Genomic DNA, 16,212 nt, shown 5'->3' with positions numbered 1-16,212 from the left:
ACACAACACGACCTGACAATCCAACTAGAATTCTCCAGTGGCGTAGCAATAAGTCCGTGCCTATTTTCTCATTTTGAATGCACCACACCAGTAGCACTAAAAATCTGTCCGACTAGGAAATGAGAACTACCGATACTAACACATTTTTATTACAATTAATAAATTAGTCTTAAGTAAACAGTCGCCGCTACGTTTCAAATCTTCTATTATTCGTCCTCCTGTTCTTTTTCACTTTTTTCACAATCACAACAAGCACCATGACCGCCACAGCCCCCAACAGCCCCAGTCCTATGTACATGCTGTAGCTTTGCATCACCGGATTCGGACCGTCCACTGGATAGTCGTGAATGTGTTCCGGTCGTTCCGTTTCGCTGTCACTCACTTTAAAATTAACACCGACTGTTTCATTTTTCCGAATTTCTGCCGATTTCAATTTGACTTCTTCATATTCAATTTTGGGTTTGCTTGTTGTACGCTTAGTGGGCGGGAAAGTTGGTACCACCTGTTCCAGTGGTGCCGAATTGAAATATTCTTCCAAGGGGGCAAAATACTCCAAAAGTGGGGTCGCAGATAATTCGTACACGCTGTAATAAGTGCCAATTAAATCTGGCCAGGGCGTCGCCGATCTCTCATGTATCATCGATCTAAAATTAAAATCAACGAGGTGAAATGTCGAAGCTTACATTTATGCTTACAAGAAGTTTTCGTCATTTCCTATACTGGAAGCAAAACTTTCATTTGTGTCCGACCAGTCGTAATTTTCCAAAAGATGAAACTGGAAAATAGTTCCCAGAAATTTACTAAAACAAATTGTTTAAGCGGCGGCTATCTTCATGGTTCAGTGGTACCAACCTGAGGTAGGGTTTGTTGGATGCAATAAAAGAGTCCCCAAGGAAATCTGTCTCGTTGTTTGAAATTCCCTCCACACCTTGAAACTCTTTCCTACAAAATTAACAAAATAAAAACCGAAAAATATGTTAAATTCTGGAATCAACCTAAAACGCCACCACTCTTCGTTCATGTTGTCAAACCCGTTTTCCAACAAATGCAATCTCCACTTATCTGCAGCCAAGTAATACGGCAGTTTGGGTAACACCCTCAAGGCTATCAGTAAAAGTTGCGTCATTTTATTCGCATCAGCGTCGGTCCCGTTTTGTGGAAATAAACTTGTATCCCAAACTCCCTTATATCGCATATTTTTGATTGCAAGTACAGATCCTAACCCCGCAACAGCGTCATCCACCACAGAGTAGCGCAAATTCGAGAGCGGCAAATTCAAATAATCGGAGTTTCGCAAAGCTACGTCTATTGCAACTTCAAAAGCGTCCATATAGGCAACCCATGAAGTTTTGTCACAAGCCAACAACCTACAAAATGAGAGTTGAAGGGTGAAACAGTGAGCGTGGTAGACTTACTCGGAGTGTTCTTGTACGCAAAAACTTAGGACGTGATTTTCACAAAATGTCATGTTGAAGAGACTGTTGGTCCAGAACTTGTTCCCTAGAGGGCCCAACGAAAGCTGTTGAGTGATTTCTTCAGCAGCTTTGTAAATGTCTTGGATTGGCTAAAACAATATTGTTGCTTTTTGAACTTGTAAAAAATAGATTTATTACCATTTTGTCTAGATAGGCTTCTGCTCTGCGGTAGATTAGAGGATGAGGCAAGACTATATCGGCTATGTGGCTCCAGTCGTTGCCAAAATTCGACCCTTGATAAAAAATGTTATACAAAAAGAAAGTGGAAGTTTTTTGCCTCACCTAGTAAATACACTGGAATTTCAGATTTGTCGTCGGTGATTTTGTAATATCTGAAGAGTCTAGTTTTTACAAAATTTTGTAACTTGAAATAAAGGGGTTTTATTTGTGTCCACAAATCTTCAGCAGCTGCATAAGCACCTTCCTGGTCTGTGAACATTTCCCAATAAGATCGTGGGTCTAAAAAATCTAAAAAAAAAAACATCCGTTAGGTTAAGAAAATGTCAAATTGTCAACACTGACCATTGAGGGAAGCAGCTTTGGGGACAAGATTCAACACCAGGGGAAACTGATGTCTCCTAAGAGAGAGTAGTAGTTGCCAGCCAAACCACCCTTTTTGCAACAACGTCTGATTCCTTGAATTTTCCAAAATATGTTGGTAGCCTGAAAACATTAAAATTTCATTAGACTGAGACTGGTGGAAGTTACGTCTGTGCTTGATTCATCTAAAAGACAAATGTCAAAAGTGACAGTTGTCGACTCACCTTTTTTAACAAGTAGACAGTTTTGCGTGTTATTATCACAGTGAACAGTTTCAGTATGCATTAATTCATCGTTGCCAACCTCGTAAGCGACCAACTATATCATAAAGAAAAAGTATAGGTCAGTGGCGGAGATTCGAAAATACGTCACCTACAGTACTCCAGTCGGGATCTGTCAAAAGATTGTCACCAGATTTGACCAGAACTGTCCAGTTCCTTTGCAAGTAAAAAGGAATATTATCTTCGTAGGGTTTCATATTTTCAGAGTGTACTTTCATCAAGCGTCCATATCCCTCCAGGGCATTTATCTACCGATAAAAAATACACTAAAGGTTTACGCAATGCGACATGTGGAGGTTTACCTTTTCGCTAAAGGTATTAGAGATCAGTGACGATTTGTAAGTACTTGCTAAAAATTCGCATTCGTCTTGTAACTCCAAACCGGCCATTTCGAGTTCAGCTATCGCTTTGAGTTCCTCTTCATTTTGTGCTCTTGCTGCCAAAAGGCACAGAAATGTCATGAATGTGCACAGATACACCCGGTTTGCATGCATTTTCGTCTGAAAAAAATATATTTTGGAATTATGGAAAATTTAGCATTTTGCCGAAAGCGATAACAACTTTCTTTGTAAATGGGAAACACACAGGCAACTGTTGTACTTGAAAGTAGAAATTTGTAATCTATAAAAGTGCCACAATTTAAAAAAAAAAACATTTTTGAATAATAGTGATAATAATAATAAATTGAAAACAGTTTAGACTCTGGAAGGACTAAAACTAAAATCTTCCATGTTTAGAAAAATTAGAAAAGCACATACTAATGGCATGATAATTGGTTATCCAAATACAACAAATAGAATAATAACAGCAACACGACTGGAGTATTAATTATTGTTAGGTAACATTACTTTGAAACAATGGGAAGAAATACGATGCTATGAATTTCCATGTATATTAAATCATGTTTTTTGAATAAATATTTGTTATTCATAGGAATAGTAAATCAGCAACCAAGTTCAAGGTTACTCACACCTTAAACCTTATAACAAACACACACCACAACAATTAAAACTATCAATTACCATTAAATCCAACAAAACTCAAATACCTAATATGTGCATTCATCCGTCACAAAACCACCTCCACATAGCGCACCAAATAGTACTGTCACTGAATGAATATTTGCGGTGAACAAATTTGGAGTTTAAACTCGTACATCAGAAATGAACCACAATGATTCACAAGCGGATAAAATGAGCTTGAGCGCAACGGTCAAAACTGTCAGCGCTATTGTCCTTTTAATGATAAGCATCGATCGTACTTGCTCTATCCTTACCTCACAAATCAAGTACCAACCTCGACAATTATTTAGAGATAATTTACAGAGATTACAGCGAAGATTCGTGTCACAATATTTATCTTTTATATCTAACTGGAGCCACAAAAACTGGGAAAGGAATTAGCTTTAGGCCTTCGGTACTACATTGTCGTACCGATATTTGTCACTGCATGAGATACTCGAGCTGGCTGTGTGCAAGACTGAAGATGCAGTCAAGGATGAAGATGAAGATATGAATAGGCAAGCAACTAGTACTATTAAATTGTACAAAAGGTACCGTTATAGCATGTTATTTAGGAGTCGCAGAGTATTAATTTCGTAATGTTATGCCTTACACAGACCGTAGTTTTTAAGTCTATCGCAACAGCATTCACTTAAAATATTAGAAATCATCATCTGGGACGAGTACTGGTTCGTTGTTTAGTGTCTTGACCGAGTTGTTTGCTATTGAAAGTAGTTTCCCGCTTCTTTTTTAAACTGCAGCGCTTCTAAATTTTAATTGGCTTACTCCGTCTCGAGTACCACGTGAAAAATGTCACATGATACAAATCATGTGCTTACAAAGAAATCCAAGTATTCTTGTTGGATGATACTTTTCGCATAATCTGTTGCGGATATAAAAAAAAATAGACAAAAATTTCAACTGTCAAAATATTTTGACAGTTAATCGATGATGATGAGACACGCTGTAGATGACAAAATTGCTTAGATTACATAATGAAATGAACACAATTTGACTGTTTTTCGACTTAGGGCTAAGCCGAAAAAGATCTATTATATAATACTCATTATTGGAGCATTATCAGTCATGGAATGTCTTATCTTAGATTTAGATACCATATCAAGAGGTCCATTTGATGTAACCACACCATTGAGTACATTTGAAACTTGTAACTAAATGTAGATTTCTTACGTTTGCCACCAAAGATTGAAGCTTCTTCACTTAAAATTGTTCATTACTGTTATAATTTTCAGTAAATTCATCCAAATCACGCATCACACACTTCCACGCTAAACGCCGCTTTAGGGTTAGCGGTACTCATAATTGCTTTCCGACTACATTCATTCACTTCTCGTAAGAAATTTTGAAAAACAACTCTAGGAAAACATCACAAATGTTAAAAATAATACACGAGATTAATTTCTCTTTATAAAACACAAACATCATCAGCTTGTGATGTAGGCTTTAGGATTTTACTGTCAGTAGGAGTAGGTGGCGCTGCAGTCGGTCGCAATTGACAGATTGACACTTGACAGCTCAAATTAGAATAATTAAAGTGAATTATTTAGTCGCTTTAATTTTTCTTAATTTGATTTGTATTTGTTATTGTAACGTTCAGAGTGATACTTATTGATTAATGTTAAATAAATCTCGCAGCGAAATCAATAGATTTGTGCGTAATTAATTTGTCAGAACACGCGAAAGTGTTAGTACTGGTAGATATTATAAGTTTCCTTTTATTTTATAAACAATTGACAGTAAAACTGTCAAAAACTGTGACAGTTAATTTACATGGTGTCCCAAAATTAGTTTGTAACACGTTTTAAAATTCAAAAATTGTGGAATTACACAATACGGTATAACTGGTTGCATAACGAGCAGTTCTACTAATACGAAGAATGTTTTTAGTAGAATTTGTTGGGACAATGAAAAATAATCAAAGAACAAATTTTAAATCGTTATATTAAAAATCGATATACACAATATATCACACAACTCTTTATACATAAGATACAGTTTTAAATTAGAAATAACACTTAATAATAGTCAAAAGAAAGTACAGAATACAGAAATGGCTATCTAGAAGTATCCTGCGGACAACCCCATCTTTGAACTAGGACATAATTGAATTAATATTCCATTAGTACTAATTATTCGGATTATATGAGCGTTCTTTATGGAAATAAAAACAAACAGATTTGTCAGGAGCAATAAAACCGAGCCCATTAATCTTAAATTTCACGTTTTATTCCCCACTAAATATTCCCTCGAGGCGACGTCGCTATGATTGCAACCATTACAACTCCTCTGACAGCTGCTTGTGCAACTCGAGTCGCTGCACAAGCTAACATTTCTCGAATCGCAAATGTCAATGAATTCTTCGGCTATCGCCTTATCCAGCCCTGTATACGTCCTCGCAACATCTTCCTCGGTCACAGTCTTCTCCTTCGACTTGGATCTAGAGCGTCTGGGGGTCGCGTCCCTCGGGGGACACCTGGAGTAGAAGTGTTTCTTCTTCTTGCGCAACTACGAATTGTCCCGTTAGTAGACGGTCACTCTACAGAGATCGAGGAAGTCTCACCAAGTCCTTGTTGGTGGGCGACGGTGGTATGACAGGCGAGGGGATGGTACCCAAAGGTGCGGGAATCAGCGGGTACCCCATGACTCGCGGAGGCGCCATCTGACGGTGGGGCAGCGCGAAGACCGGCACCGGTAACCCACCGGACAGCTGCAATTAGAAAATGGCACTTTCATAGATTTCCATAAAGCGCCAATTAGCATCAGTGGAAATTGGTGGGTACCATAGGTTCGTTGATCTGGTATGCGATCAGGTACTTTCACCGTTTAAAACATCACATCAAAGTGCGAATTGCACAAAAACAAGCGACCTGTGGTAGGAGATTCCAGCTTTTCGAGGTGTGAAATTAGTTTGGGTACTCATCTCGGCCACATTTTTCATTGTTTCACCGGTACCATTTCTGTTACAGTTAGGTACTCGCTTTTTGTGATAACAAATCGGTTAAAACAATCGCGACTCAGTCATGCGCAATGCGAAAGAAACTTACTGGTTTTAATAAAACTAATGGGGATTTTGGTCTAGATTTTTTTGTTGGCTAACCTCAGGCCAACTTTTTCCTCGTCGTGATGCAGTCAACATTGCAAATTGACCGCACCTCGGCTCCGGAATTCGATTGATCAAACAGGTAGGTACGACCTGCTGGGTTCTTCTGTCACTTTCAGTTTGACACAGATTTCGAACGGAAAACAGAATTGTCTGAAAAGCGACTCAGCAAGTTTTTGTTAATTTGGCTCCTGATTTGGACTAGAGACAGCCTTGGAAATTTCGATCGAACTGGTTTGGTGAACGTTAATTGCTGTTGTCAAACAAAAAAATTAAGAAATTAGTGCTGGAATGTTCAAAATTATGTAAATTGGTGTATTGTTGTTTCGTAACTGACCTCAGTGAAAAAGTGATTACCTATTGATGTTTGTCAACTGAGAATATTCTAGAACCAGTTGAATTCGCTTTTTACTGGCTTAAGAAATGTCTTCATCCACAAATAAATTTCTAACCGCTACACATTTTTTATTTCTTACCTTGCTTCCTTTTCCCAAACTAGATGGAGCAACTACATACACGTGAGGGGTAGGACTGTGCTTCCCCAACCACGAACTAACTAGAGCGTTTCTGTTGTTTAGATCTTCGAGGTAGTCTCCTTTTCTTCTGAAGCAGGGACACAAAACTCGGGAACTCTTATAGGAAGCTATCGCTGCTACGATAAATTCTCCGACTGAGACAGTTAATAGACCCAAATTTGACAAAATGCTCATGTAGTTGTATGGTAGTATTATTGAGATTTTTCCAGGAGGTACAGGAGTTGTGGTCACCTGAAAGGAAAAGCATAAAGCACTTACAAAAAGGTTCAGGTGGAAATTTTTTTTATTCATTTATTTAGTAAAACTGTTGTTATTACGACAATCGCCGCTGTTTGTCTCTGTAAGCAAATTTTTACTTTATGTAAAAATGTGGCTGACGAGAGTTATCACGTGACTTTCGATAGGTATACGTCAAATTTGACATTTAAAGAAAGATTCCGAAAATGGCGTTTGTATTGGATATATCGAAAAACAAACACACTTGTTATATGAATGACATGTCAAAAGTAGGTAATGACTTGGTGGATTGACAAAATAGAATTCTTGTCTTGACCTGTCATAATTCTTTCACTGAGCACTTCTTTCAAATTTTTTTCCAAAATTTTGAAAATTATACAACCAGAAAAAATTTGGCCTTCCAGAAGTGACAGGTTTCCCAGCTTCGGGAAAAGCCTTCAGCGTGACGGCTCCAATCGAAGATAATAGCTCGAACAATTACCACTCGTTAAAGAACTCCACGAAATATTTTAATGATGTTGAGCCTCCGGCATCGTTGAAACCGAGAGTGCATGTAGGTTACACATGTCGTGATGAGAACACTCTTAATCCGCTGCGACTCTTGCGGTATTCGAAGGACAACACATACCTCCACCTCGTCGACTTCGTACTCCGAGTTGTTGATATCTCTCGCCGCCCCCGTCGCCGCCAGAGCCACCACCAACTGGGCGACGGCCAGACTGACCAGACTGAGAGCCAGGAAAATGGTGTGGGTGATCTTCTGCGGGGTGGACTTGAGAGGACACCACTCCCTCGCCGACGCCAGAATGCCGATGATCCCGGTGGCCATGGCGAGACAACCGGCCCATATGCCGCCCCCGAGCTGCAACAACAAAACGAAAACGTTCGCTGTGGTGAATTTCACTCGTTAGTACCGAATCGAGAACGTAATTGTCTGACCCTGATTCTTTGGATTCTTGGCAAAAGCGGCGATTTTAATTGATCGAATTACTTTGATTGTTCGAAAATGTGCTGACCTGGATGGCGCTCGGGACCCCAACTGGTGAAAGAAGCGAGAGGAGGCTTTGTCCCAAAATGGGGCGCCCAGAAAATCTTTTCATTCGAAATATATTTGCACATTATGTGTGCACGTGGGGTACTCGGCGCGATTATTTCCCGATCGAACGTGACCTATCACGCTTCCTGTAAGCGTGTACGTATTAAGCTCGTCGTGATATTGATAATTTCTAGAATTGTTAACTGTCACAAACATTGAAGGTCTATGAGTGATGAGTCTTGTAGGGCGAAATCAGTTCAGGACTCTTTGGACCAATAATATGTTTATTTATTTCAAAGAAGTTCAAGGTTATTGTAAATGTTTCTTAAATTGCAGTTGACTGTGATCCATGATGTATGCCTAGATTTACCTCATCTTCCAGATTTGTAAATTTGACATTTGACAGCTCACACTTGTCACTTTGCATTTTTGACGGTTCATCTTATTTTTGTTAATTAAGGTGTTGTGAGTTAATTAAGGCAACAAAAGAAACTATGAAAACGATATTTCTTTGTGTGCTATTTTCTCGTAACATTTTTCAATAAAATACGTATTTAATCAATTAGGTAGACAAAATTTGTGGTGAGGTGATTTGATTTTAATTATTAGCAACAATTTTTTTCTTTTAAACTGTATTGTTTTAAAGTCCCTTGTTTTTAGGCAACCAAGTAATCACATTAATTTACCTTTAGTTTGTATAGTATATGCATTTTAGATGGTTAATTTCACAGCTAACGATGTAAGAAGCATTTATAATAGCTCTGCATAGTAATCAGAAAACGTACGGCTAGAATAAAACAAGAAGACCGTGAAAGTAGACATTAGTGTAAATTCCGGTGTAACCACAGAGGTTAAGAAGAATTTAATTTATGTAAGAGCCAACAAGCAATTTAGTTGTTGGAGTAGCGACTGAAATTATCATTAATCTGGACTTGTGATTAGAGCAAAAGGAAATAAAACGGTAATGCAGTTCCCTTTAATCACACTCTAGATCTTAATCGAATTACCATATTACATAACACGATAAAATCATAACGTCCTAATTTCCATAATTTGGAAAAGCGTCTTTTCGGGCGAGATTAAAATCGCGTCTTTACTGACCTGAGACAAGCTGGAGTCGTAGTGGATGACCATCCCGCCGAAGACCACCATCAAGAACCCAAAAATGAACTGCATCAACCCTAGACATAATAGCGAACTGTCGTCACCCTCGATGATGATCTTCTCCAGTTTGACCGAGCTGTTGGGGGACTCCTGGGGGCTCTTGCAGATCAGCTGGTCGGTGGAGAGTTTCGACGAGATCGTATTTTTGTTGTCTTGGGTATTTTCCTCCATCTCTTTATGTTCGTTGTCAGTCATCTCGACGATCTATTTTGTAAGCACTAGAATCAACGGATCGTTCTCATTATCTCATTTTCACATCATTGTCTTCGCGTAATTGGATTACACCGATCGGCTCACATAATACTGTTGGTCAATTCGGTTTTTGAACGCGCGCGTCGACTATCGGCGTGCAACTGTCTTAAGAGTAAGACTTAGCTTTGTTATGTCTGCCTTCATCTATCGGTGGTGAAAGCTAATGCCTGCGAGTTCAATTGGGGACATCGAAGACGCCGTCTTTTTTCCATCTTCAATTACTGACAATTTCTATTAGTAAATCATCGATTGTTGAACTCGCCGCTGTTTTCACAAGAGATTTTTTGCTCCCCAGGATGAATATTTCTCGCCTTCCTTGGACCAGTTATTATCCGGTGTAGGGGAAAAAATTCTGTGAAATTGTGTTATTTCGTAATATCTCCTGGAACCAATCGGATTGCTCCAACGAGGAAATCTGTTCGAATTAGATTTGTTAAATTGATTCAGAAGTCGCTGACGGGGCGTTCGAAATCGGCCCAAGTGGACGGTTACCCAATTTTGGAAAAAATCAAAAGAGAGATCTCCATCGCGATTCGATGGGGCATAGATCTGCTAGGTGGAAGGGCTCGCTGTTTGTTTTGTCCTAATCAAATCGGGTTTACTCTTAACCAATTAGGTAACCAATTTTGGAAAAATTAAAAGGACAGCTCTCCATTTCGATTCAATGGGACATATATCTGCAAGGTGAAAGGGATTACTGTTTGTTTCGTTCTTATTAATTCGTCCCAAAGCAGTTGATTAAACTTATTTTGGAAAAAAAATCGAAGGAGAGCTCTCCCGCACGATTCAATGGAACATAAATCTGCAAGGTGGAAGGGTTCACTATTTGTTTTGTTCTTATTGCCGCTATCGTAACGATTCCGCTTATTGTTAGGAGTGGTAAAGGTCACACGTGAGCATTGCCATTCTTTTAATTCCTCAGATAAGAAAAAAATGAGGAATTTGCTTCGTGAAATGAACAGTGAATGGCAACCTCAAGTTTGATCGACAAATTAATTTTCTGTGAATTGTAACAGTTATTGATATTTTTTTTTAAATCACATCGATATTTATTTTGCGGTTTTACCGTTATTGGGAACCACATAGAGGTACAAAGTGAAAATTTTTTTATTTTAAATTTTCCGGAAGAACTGGTAGACTATTTAACCCCAAAACCTTTAAGTCTTATATTGTGCCATGTGAGGTCGCGCGTCCTCCTGTTGTGTATTCAATCTGACTTGAATTCTAAAATTCTGTCATTTGCTGGAAAATCTTTCACTCAGATTGTACGTGAGGCGAATTTATTGTTTCAGTTTTTATTATTATTGCCAACATTACATCACTGGTAAAGAGAAATTCAGCAGATGGTCAAATTTCCCAAACATTTATGCCTCAAGAATGACAATCTATAAAAAATAAAAGTAGGTACTCCACTCACATTCTCTTCTTGTAATTTTATAAATAAAAAAACTTGTTCTTGCGTTATTATTTATTCCATTATACAATGTTCATCCAGACTTTTCCATCTGTTTGTTTTTTTCTTATTTCCTGACCACAGAATCGATAAAATTGAATTTGTTTCGCAACTTTTACTCAATTTTATTGCTTCAGTGTTATTAAAATGCATAATTGGTGCAGATAATCTGGTTACAATTCAATCGTTATCGGTTGTTATGAAATAATTGATTGATTAGAGATGTCTTTGATTTGTTCCGTATCAAATTTACTTAGTTTTTTTATTGTTATGTATTTGCATCGAGCAATAAAATTTTAATACGAATCACTTGAAACAGGAACAAATACATCGACACAACAATTTAACACGATTTCTTTAAAACGCTTGATCGAGTCGTTTATTGATTATCCACAACTGTCCAGGAAGTATCTCAGGATCCAGTAAATCCGAGAACGTCAAAAGTGGATTCGTAGATTGATTCACACAGTTGCACTGTCACCAAATGTCAAAATGACATTTGATTTCTTCTATCAACGAAGCATTGATTTTAAAGATTAATATCGGGTGTCGAATTAAAAATCTGGTCAAACGTGCTTTGAAAATTTTTATGAACATGTCCAGGATCATATCCAAGTGATAAACCATGACGACATTGAATTTGCGCCCGTTGCGAAAATAACTTTCTGTCATAAATGCTTTTTGTTTTTAATAAAATAAAGACAGTCGCAAATTGGAGGTTAAACTTGACAACAGTGACAGTGACAGGTTTTGTAAACCACAATATATGGAAAATAAAAAGAATTTGTGACGACGAACTCTTGATCAGATTTTTATTTGGACATCCAGTATGTTTTTGTTTTGTTGAAGTCATGGGGTCACATAAAGTCCATTCAAAAATCAAAAAACCACCACCTGTTGCTTTAGGTTGGTAAAATTTAAAAAACCCTAGGTAAGTATTTTTTCATACTATGTTGGTAACTATAAATTATGACATTTATTTGATTCAAAATAAATTGCTTTGAATTTCGTTCATATTGTTTTATTAGCAGCACGTTTCATTTATTTATTGATTCTTATTATTTTTACTTAAACATGCCCAGAAAAACAAGACACTTAATAAACATTTAACCTCACCAAATTTTACACTAGACAGCCAGCGGTGCCGATAGTAATTATCGAGTAAAATGCGACGTTGGTGGTTTTTTGATTTTTGAATGGACTTTAGATCACAATTTGATTATAATCATGGGTACTTTATTGAAAGTGACAGTAGTGAACATCAGCCGAGATTTTTTTTAAATTTGGGTCATTACGAGATGGCGCTACAGTCAACTCCTCACGCCTCAACTTTGACCCTGTATTGTTTGTATCTTTACGCACGAGTATTCGAGTAAATCACCGGATTAATGATGGACTCCTTGGCGAAATCAGTTTTCACCCGATTCTTTGAAATTATCTTTAATTAAGAAAAATCTCATCATAGCCTAGTTCTTGCACATGTGCATTTTATCCCAGCGCAATTACTTCAACAACCATTGCGAAATTAAATTTTCTACGAATCGAACCATTTAATTACCACCTGTCGCACATCACCCATTTACCCACATCCGCACCCAGCTTTTAATTGCCCAACAGTACCATCTGAAGCGGCCTCGTGACAATGGTCCATGCTAATGCGACATTTCATCCTTCACATTCCTCCATCTTGTCACGCGGAACGACGCAGGTGTTCCGAATCCTTCGAAATTCCTCAAATAGAACCGATTTTCGTCGACGAAAACAAGAGCGAAACGATTTTTTTGCAACCTTTCTAATTTTTTTCTGGCGCCGTCACCGAAGGGGAGTGTTGACCCGTCCGCTCCTTTTTCCTGCGACAGTTCGATCCACGTGAGGTACGGACACGTGGAGGCAGCGCCGTCACGTTCACGCATGATTATTATTATAATAAGTACTTTCACTGTCTGGCATTTGTTATTTTTCCCGAGCGGCGATTGCGAAAGTTTACCTAACTGTAAAAATGCGCCACCACTGGAAGGATGAATAAAATATAAGGTACGGTCACCTCGAAACACATATACATAGCGATGCGCGGACAAGAATTGTTCGAGAAAAATTGTTTTTAATTTATCTGGGTGAAAGTCAAAGACGGCACAATTTCACTTTTCGTCCGATGACAGTTTTGATGGATTTTCGACGAGGAGATTTGCATCTCAGTTAAAACCGAAACAAACAACTTTTACTGGACCCAGCACCGGCTGAAATACGGTCCCAGTTCGCTACGAAGTTTTCGTCCACGATGGAGTTCGAGTGGTATTATCCTGATTATTAACCAGAACGAATGACGCTGTCTAATTGCAGTTATGCACAGATCCACCAAGAGGAGGTTTATTACTGCGGATTTAATTGCGAAGTTGTGTAACTAGATTTGTCACGGGAGAGCAAGAAAAGTCAAGAAAAAAGTTTGGTTCCATTTTATTATTATTAGTTATTACCATTATCATCATTCATCATCATTATTATTAAGATCTTACACTCAAACAGTCAATTATACTGGGTGCTTCTGAAATAGGTGCATTAATTTTAACTGGTAATAGAACTCATCAAAAGGAACAACTTTTCTCTCTGCCATTTTGGCAAAAAACGTTGCGTAGTGGCTTAAAAAAATAGGAAAGATTTTCCTAAAACCGTTCATATCTCCAAAACTAAGCTACCTAAAAACGTGAAACAACCAGATTCTTACGAAGTGGATTTTTTGCTATACGGGTAGATTTATTTGAATTTCGATTTCGGCGTTAAAACACGTTTCCTGGATGAAAATGGATGTTTTTTTCATATTAGCGCTGATCTCAATTAGCCATTGCAGTATTTAGTGGCGTAGAATTATTTTAGTGAAAAATCTTTCCAATTTTTTTTTGGAATTAAACATCGTTTTTCGGCAAAATGGTAGATAGAAAAGTTGTTCCTTTTGACGAGTTCTATTCCCAGTTAAAATTAATGTACTTATTTCTGTTACACGTTCTATACATTTTCGCACAAATAGTCAAAACACAAACATATTCTTCGGTGAAATTTCCATTTTTTCGATCAGTTTAGGTCACTTGCCCATCCCAGCTTGTTTGACATTAACATGCGTCTGCACTTGTTACAAGCGACATGGTTGGCAATGTAAGGAGTCGCACGAAGAAAATGTTCTCTTAACCTGAATACAAAAATCTATTCTTTTGCGGTGGCATAATCGTCGAAGAGAGAGTTATGGGGCAAGTCGGTAGTCGATGCCTTTTTATTATGCAATTATTATTATTATCATCGTTAAATCGGAAGGAACGTGCAAATCGATTTGCAATTTGTGTACTGCTTGACAGTTTCAATTATTCCGTTTGGAAGCGTTTAAGTCTTAAAAAATTACTATCAGCACAGTGACAAGTCAATGCGTTATCTTGTTTAAATGTAGAATTTTGTCATAAATGTAATAATCGTGTGACCTATGGTCAAGTAGCCTGGTGTTTGCTTTTGTTTTCGTTGACGTATTACGTATCTGTCAAAGTAGTCGTGTCAAATGTCACTAGTTCTGATGATAAAGGTGAGGTTATGTATTTGAAGGACATGAAAACAAGCAATGTGTATACAAAAAAAAGTTACAATTGCAGCTTCCTGCATGACAAATTTTTTGAACGCTCGTTACTTATCTGGCAAACTGCCAAGATTCTGATACAGTTGGTTGCAAAAAAAAATCATTTGTCAATTAATTGTCTTCTTGACAATTCCTATCAAATAATAATCTTTTAAAATGTCATTGAATTTTGACCATAATTCTAACTTATCTCTCGTAAGAAGATTTTCCCACAATGAAAAAATTGTAAAAATGCGTCAATTTTATTATGACAGTTACCATTTTTTTGCAACCAACTGTAGTTATGTTTTAATAATTACTTGTTTGGTGATGTTTTATTAAGATTGGAATGAACTGAGTGAATAAAGCGTGACAGATTATAATCTGACTAAATTATTATTTATTATGTGTGAAAGTTTCACAATAATTAAATAAAATTTCATATAATTTCAATTGTATTGTGTTTCTTGTTTAACTAATGTAAGAAACTAAACAAAGCGTGTCTTGGTATAATTTTCTGCTCAATTGCATCTTTGTACAATATGTTTTATGTGTGTGAATAAAAAAAAAACAGCATGTGACAAGTGTAACAATAGTAAAAAAAGGTTCGCAAACATCAAAGTTGGTTGTTTATCTGTTGCCTCCTTCTGTTTTGAATAGATTACACAATATAATTTATTAAAAAGAACGAAAGGAATTCCAGTCTAGTTCTTTATTCGCGCATTTCGCGGTGCTGGTGCTGTCATCTCGTGATAAGATACAAAGATATTATTAAATGTCAAAATGAATTTGTAACTATCTGCAGACTGATTTAAATGGATGATAATGAATACAAAACAAATCTACCGTGCGATCAACACTTATTTAGATCAAAGAAACCCTTGAGATTTTGGACGTATGTCCAAAGTCAGACGTTCGGATGCTCTGGAATGCATAGAAGTATTTTTGGTTGCATATACCTTTTTCAATTTGGAGATTTTTGCCACAACTTGCTCAAATAGGCAACAGCGTTGTATGTCCATTTACCGTTATTGAAAACACCATTACGAAAGTAAGATTCAATGATGAATCTTTTATGTTCTGAAGTAAAAACCATTTTTGCGTTAAAGTGTGATTTAATAGTGACAGTTGTTTGACATTTATTAGCTGAGTTAGCAAAGATACGAAAAATCTGGCACTGTCAAAGTCATAGCCGCCCTTTAATTAAGTAATTGTTGATCGCACGGTAATTATCGGGTGTTTAAATAAAATAAAACAATAAATTCTGTTTATTTCCCTTTATGTGGCAGCGTGGAACTATGAATTATCCCTCATGTCACGGTTATCAACTTTAAACACCAATCGGTGATCTTTCCTTTTCATTTTGTTTTTTATTCTAGTAAAAAAAAACTTAGTTTTTTCGAAACTAACTGACATTTAATATTTAACTGAACAAAAAGCATTTATGAAAATTAATTTCGCAACGGACGCAAGATTAATCAAACTTTAATGGTTTGTCACTTGGCTAAACAATGGTAATTGTCT

The 16,212-nt window shown here is 37.2% G+C and overlaps 2 protein-coding genes across 7 annotated transcripts; both read right to left on the bottom strand.

The window, feature by feature from the left end:
• Positions 1-133: 133 nt before the first annotated feature.
• On the bottom strand, positions 134-4,791 carry LOC138139368 (angiotensin-converting enzyme-like protein Ace3). 6 transcript variants are annotated; one of them, XM_069059625.1, is made up of 12 exons: positions 4,413-4,791; positions 2,599-2,796; positions 2,392-2,544; positions 2,240-2,333; positions 1,998-2,138; positions 1,758-1,943; positions 1,614-1,708; positions 1,416-1,564; positions 996-1,367; positions 853-942; positions 696-800; positions 134-644 (listed from the first exon to the last, which is right to left on the bottom strand). In XM_069059625.1, the coding sequence occupies exons 1-12, from the start codon at positions 4,413-4,415 to the stop codon at positions 188-190; spliced, it is 2,043 nt and encodes a 680-aa protein (XP_068915726.1). In that variant the 5' UTR covers positions 4,416-4,791; the 3' UTR covers positions 134-187. The 6 variants fall into 6 exon arrangements, with proteins under 6 accessions (XP_068915726.1, XP_068915727.1, XP_068915729.1 ...); XM_069059626.1 differs by having other exon boundaries at positions 4,489-4,790; XM_069059628.1 differs by lacking the exon at positions 4,413-4,791 and adding an exon at positions 3,573-3,870.
• A 451-nt stretch (positions 4,792-5,242) lies between these two features.
• LOC138139372 (uncharacterized) lies at positions 5,243-9,785 on the bottom strand. Its single transcript, XM_069059631.1, has 5 exons — positions 9,329-9,785; positions 7,820-8,053; positions 6,895-7,185; positions 5,879-6,025; positions 5,243-5,823 (listed from the first exon to the last, which is right to left on the bottom strand). The coding sequence occupies exons 1-5, from the start codon at positions 9,584-9,586 to the stop codon at positions 5,536-5,538; spliced, it is 1,218 nt and encodes a 405-aa protein (XP_068915732.1). The 5' UTR covers positions 9,587-9,785; the 3' UTR covers positions 5,243-5,535.
• Positions 9,786-16,212: the final 6,427 nt, after the last annotated feature.

Source organism: Tenebrio molitor, chromosome 9 (assembly GCF_963966145.1).
Source record: "Tenebrio molitor chromosome 9, icTenMoli1.1, whole genome shotgun sequence".
Taxonomy (NCBI): Eukaryota; Metazoa; Arthropoda; class Insecta; order Coleoptera; family Tenebrionidae; genus Tenebrio; species Tenebrio molitor.
The sequence above is the reverse complement of the archived record's forward strand: the minus strand, read 5'-3'. Positions and strand labels throughout refer to the sequence as shown.

Coding starts and splice junctions, on each gene's coding strand:
- LOC138139368 (XM_069059625.1), bottom strand. Junction 1,709..1,757: donor AATTCCAGTGTATTTACTAG/GTGAGGCAAAAA, acceptor TTTTTTATCAAG/GGTCGAATTTTGGCAACGAC. Junction 645..695: donor GGAAATGACGAAAACTTCTT/GTAAGCATAAAT, acceptor TTTTAATTTTAG/ATCGATGATACATGAGAGAT.
- LOC138139372 (XM_069059631.1), bottom strand. CDS start 9,586: ATGACTGACAACGAACATAAAGAGATGGAGGAAAATACCCAAGACAAC. Junction 8,054..9,328: donor ACGACTCCAGCTTGTCTCAG/GTCAGTAAAGAC, acceptor TTGTTGTTGCAG/CTCGGGGGCGGCATATGGGC. Junction 5,824..5,878: donor CGCCCACCAACAAGGACTTG/GTGAGACTTCCT, acceptor GACAATTCGTAG/TTGCGCAAGAAGAAGAAACA.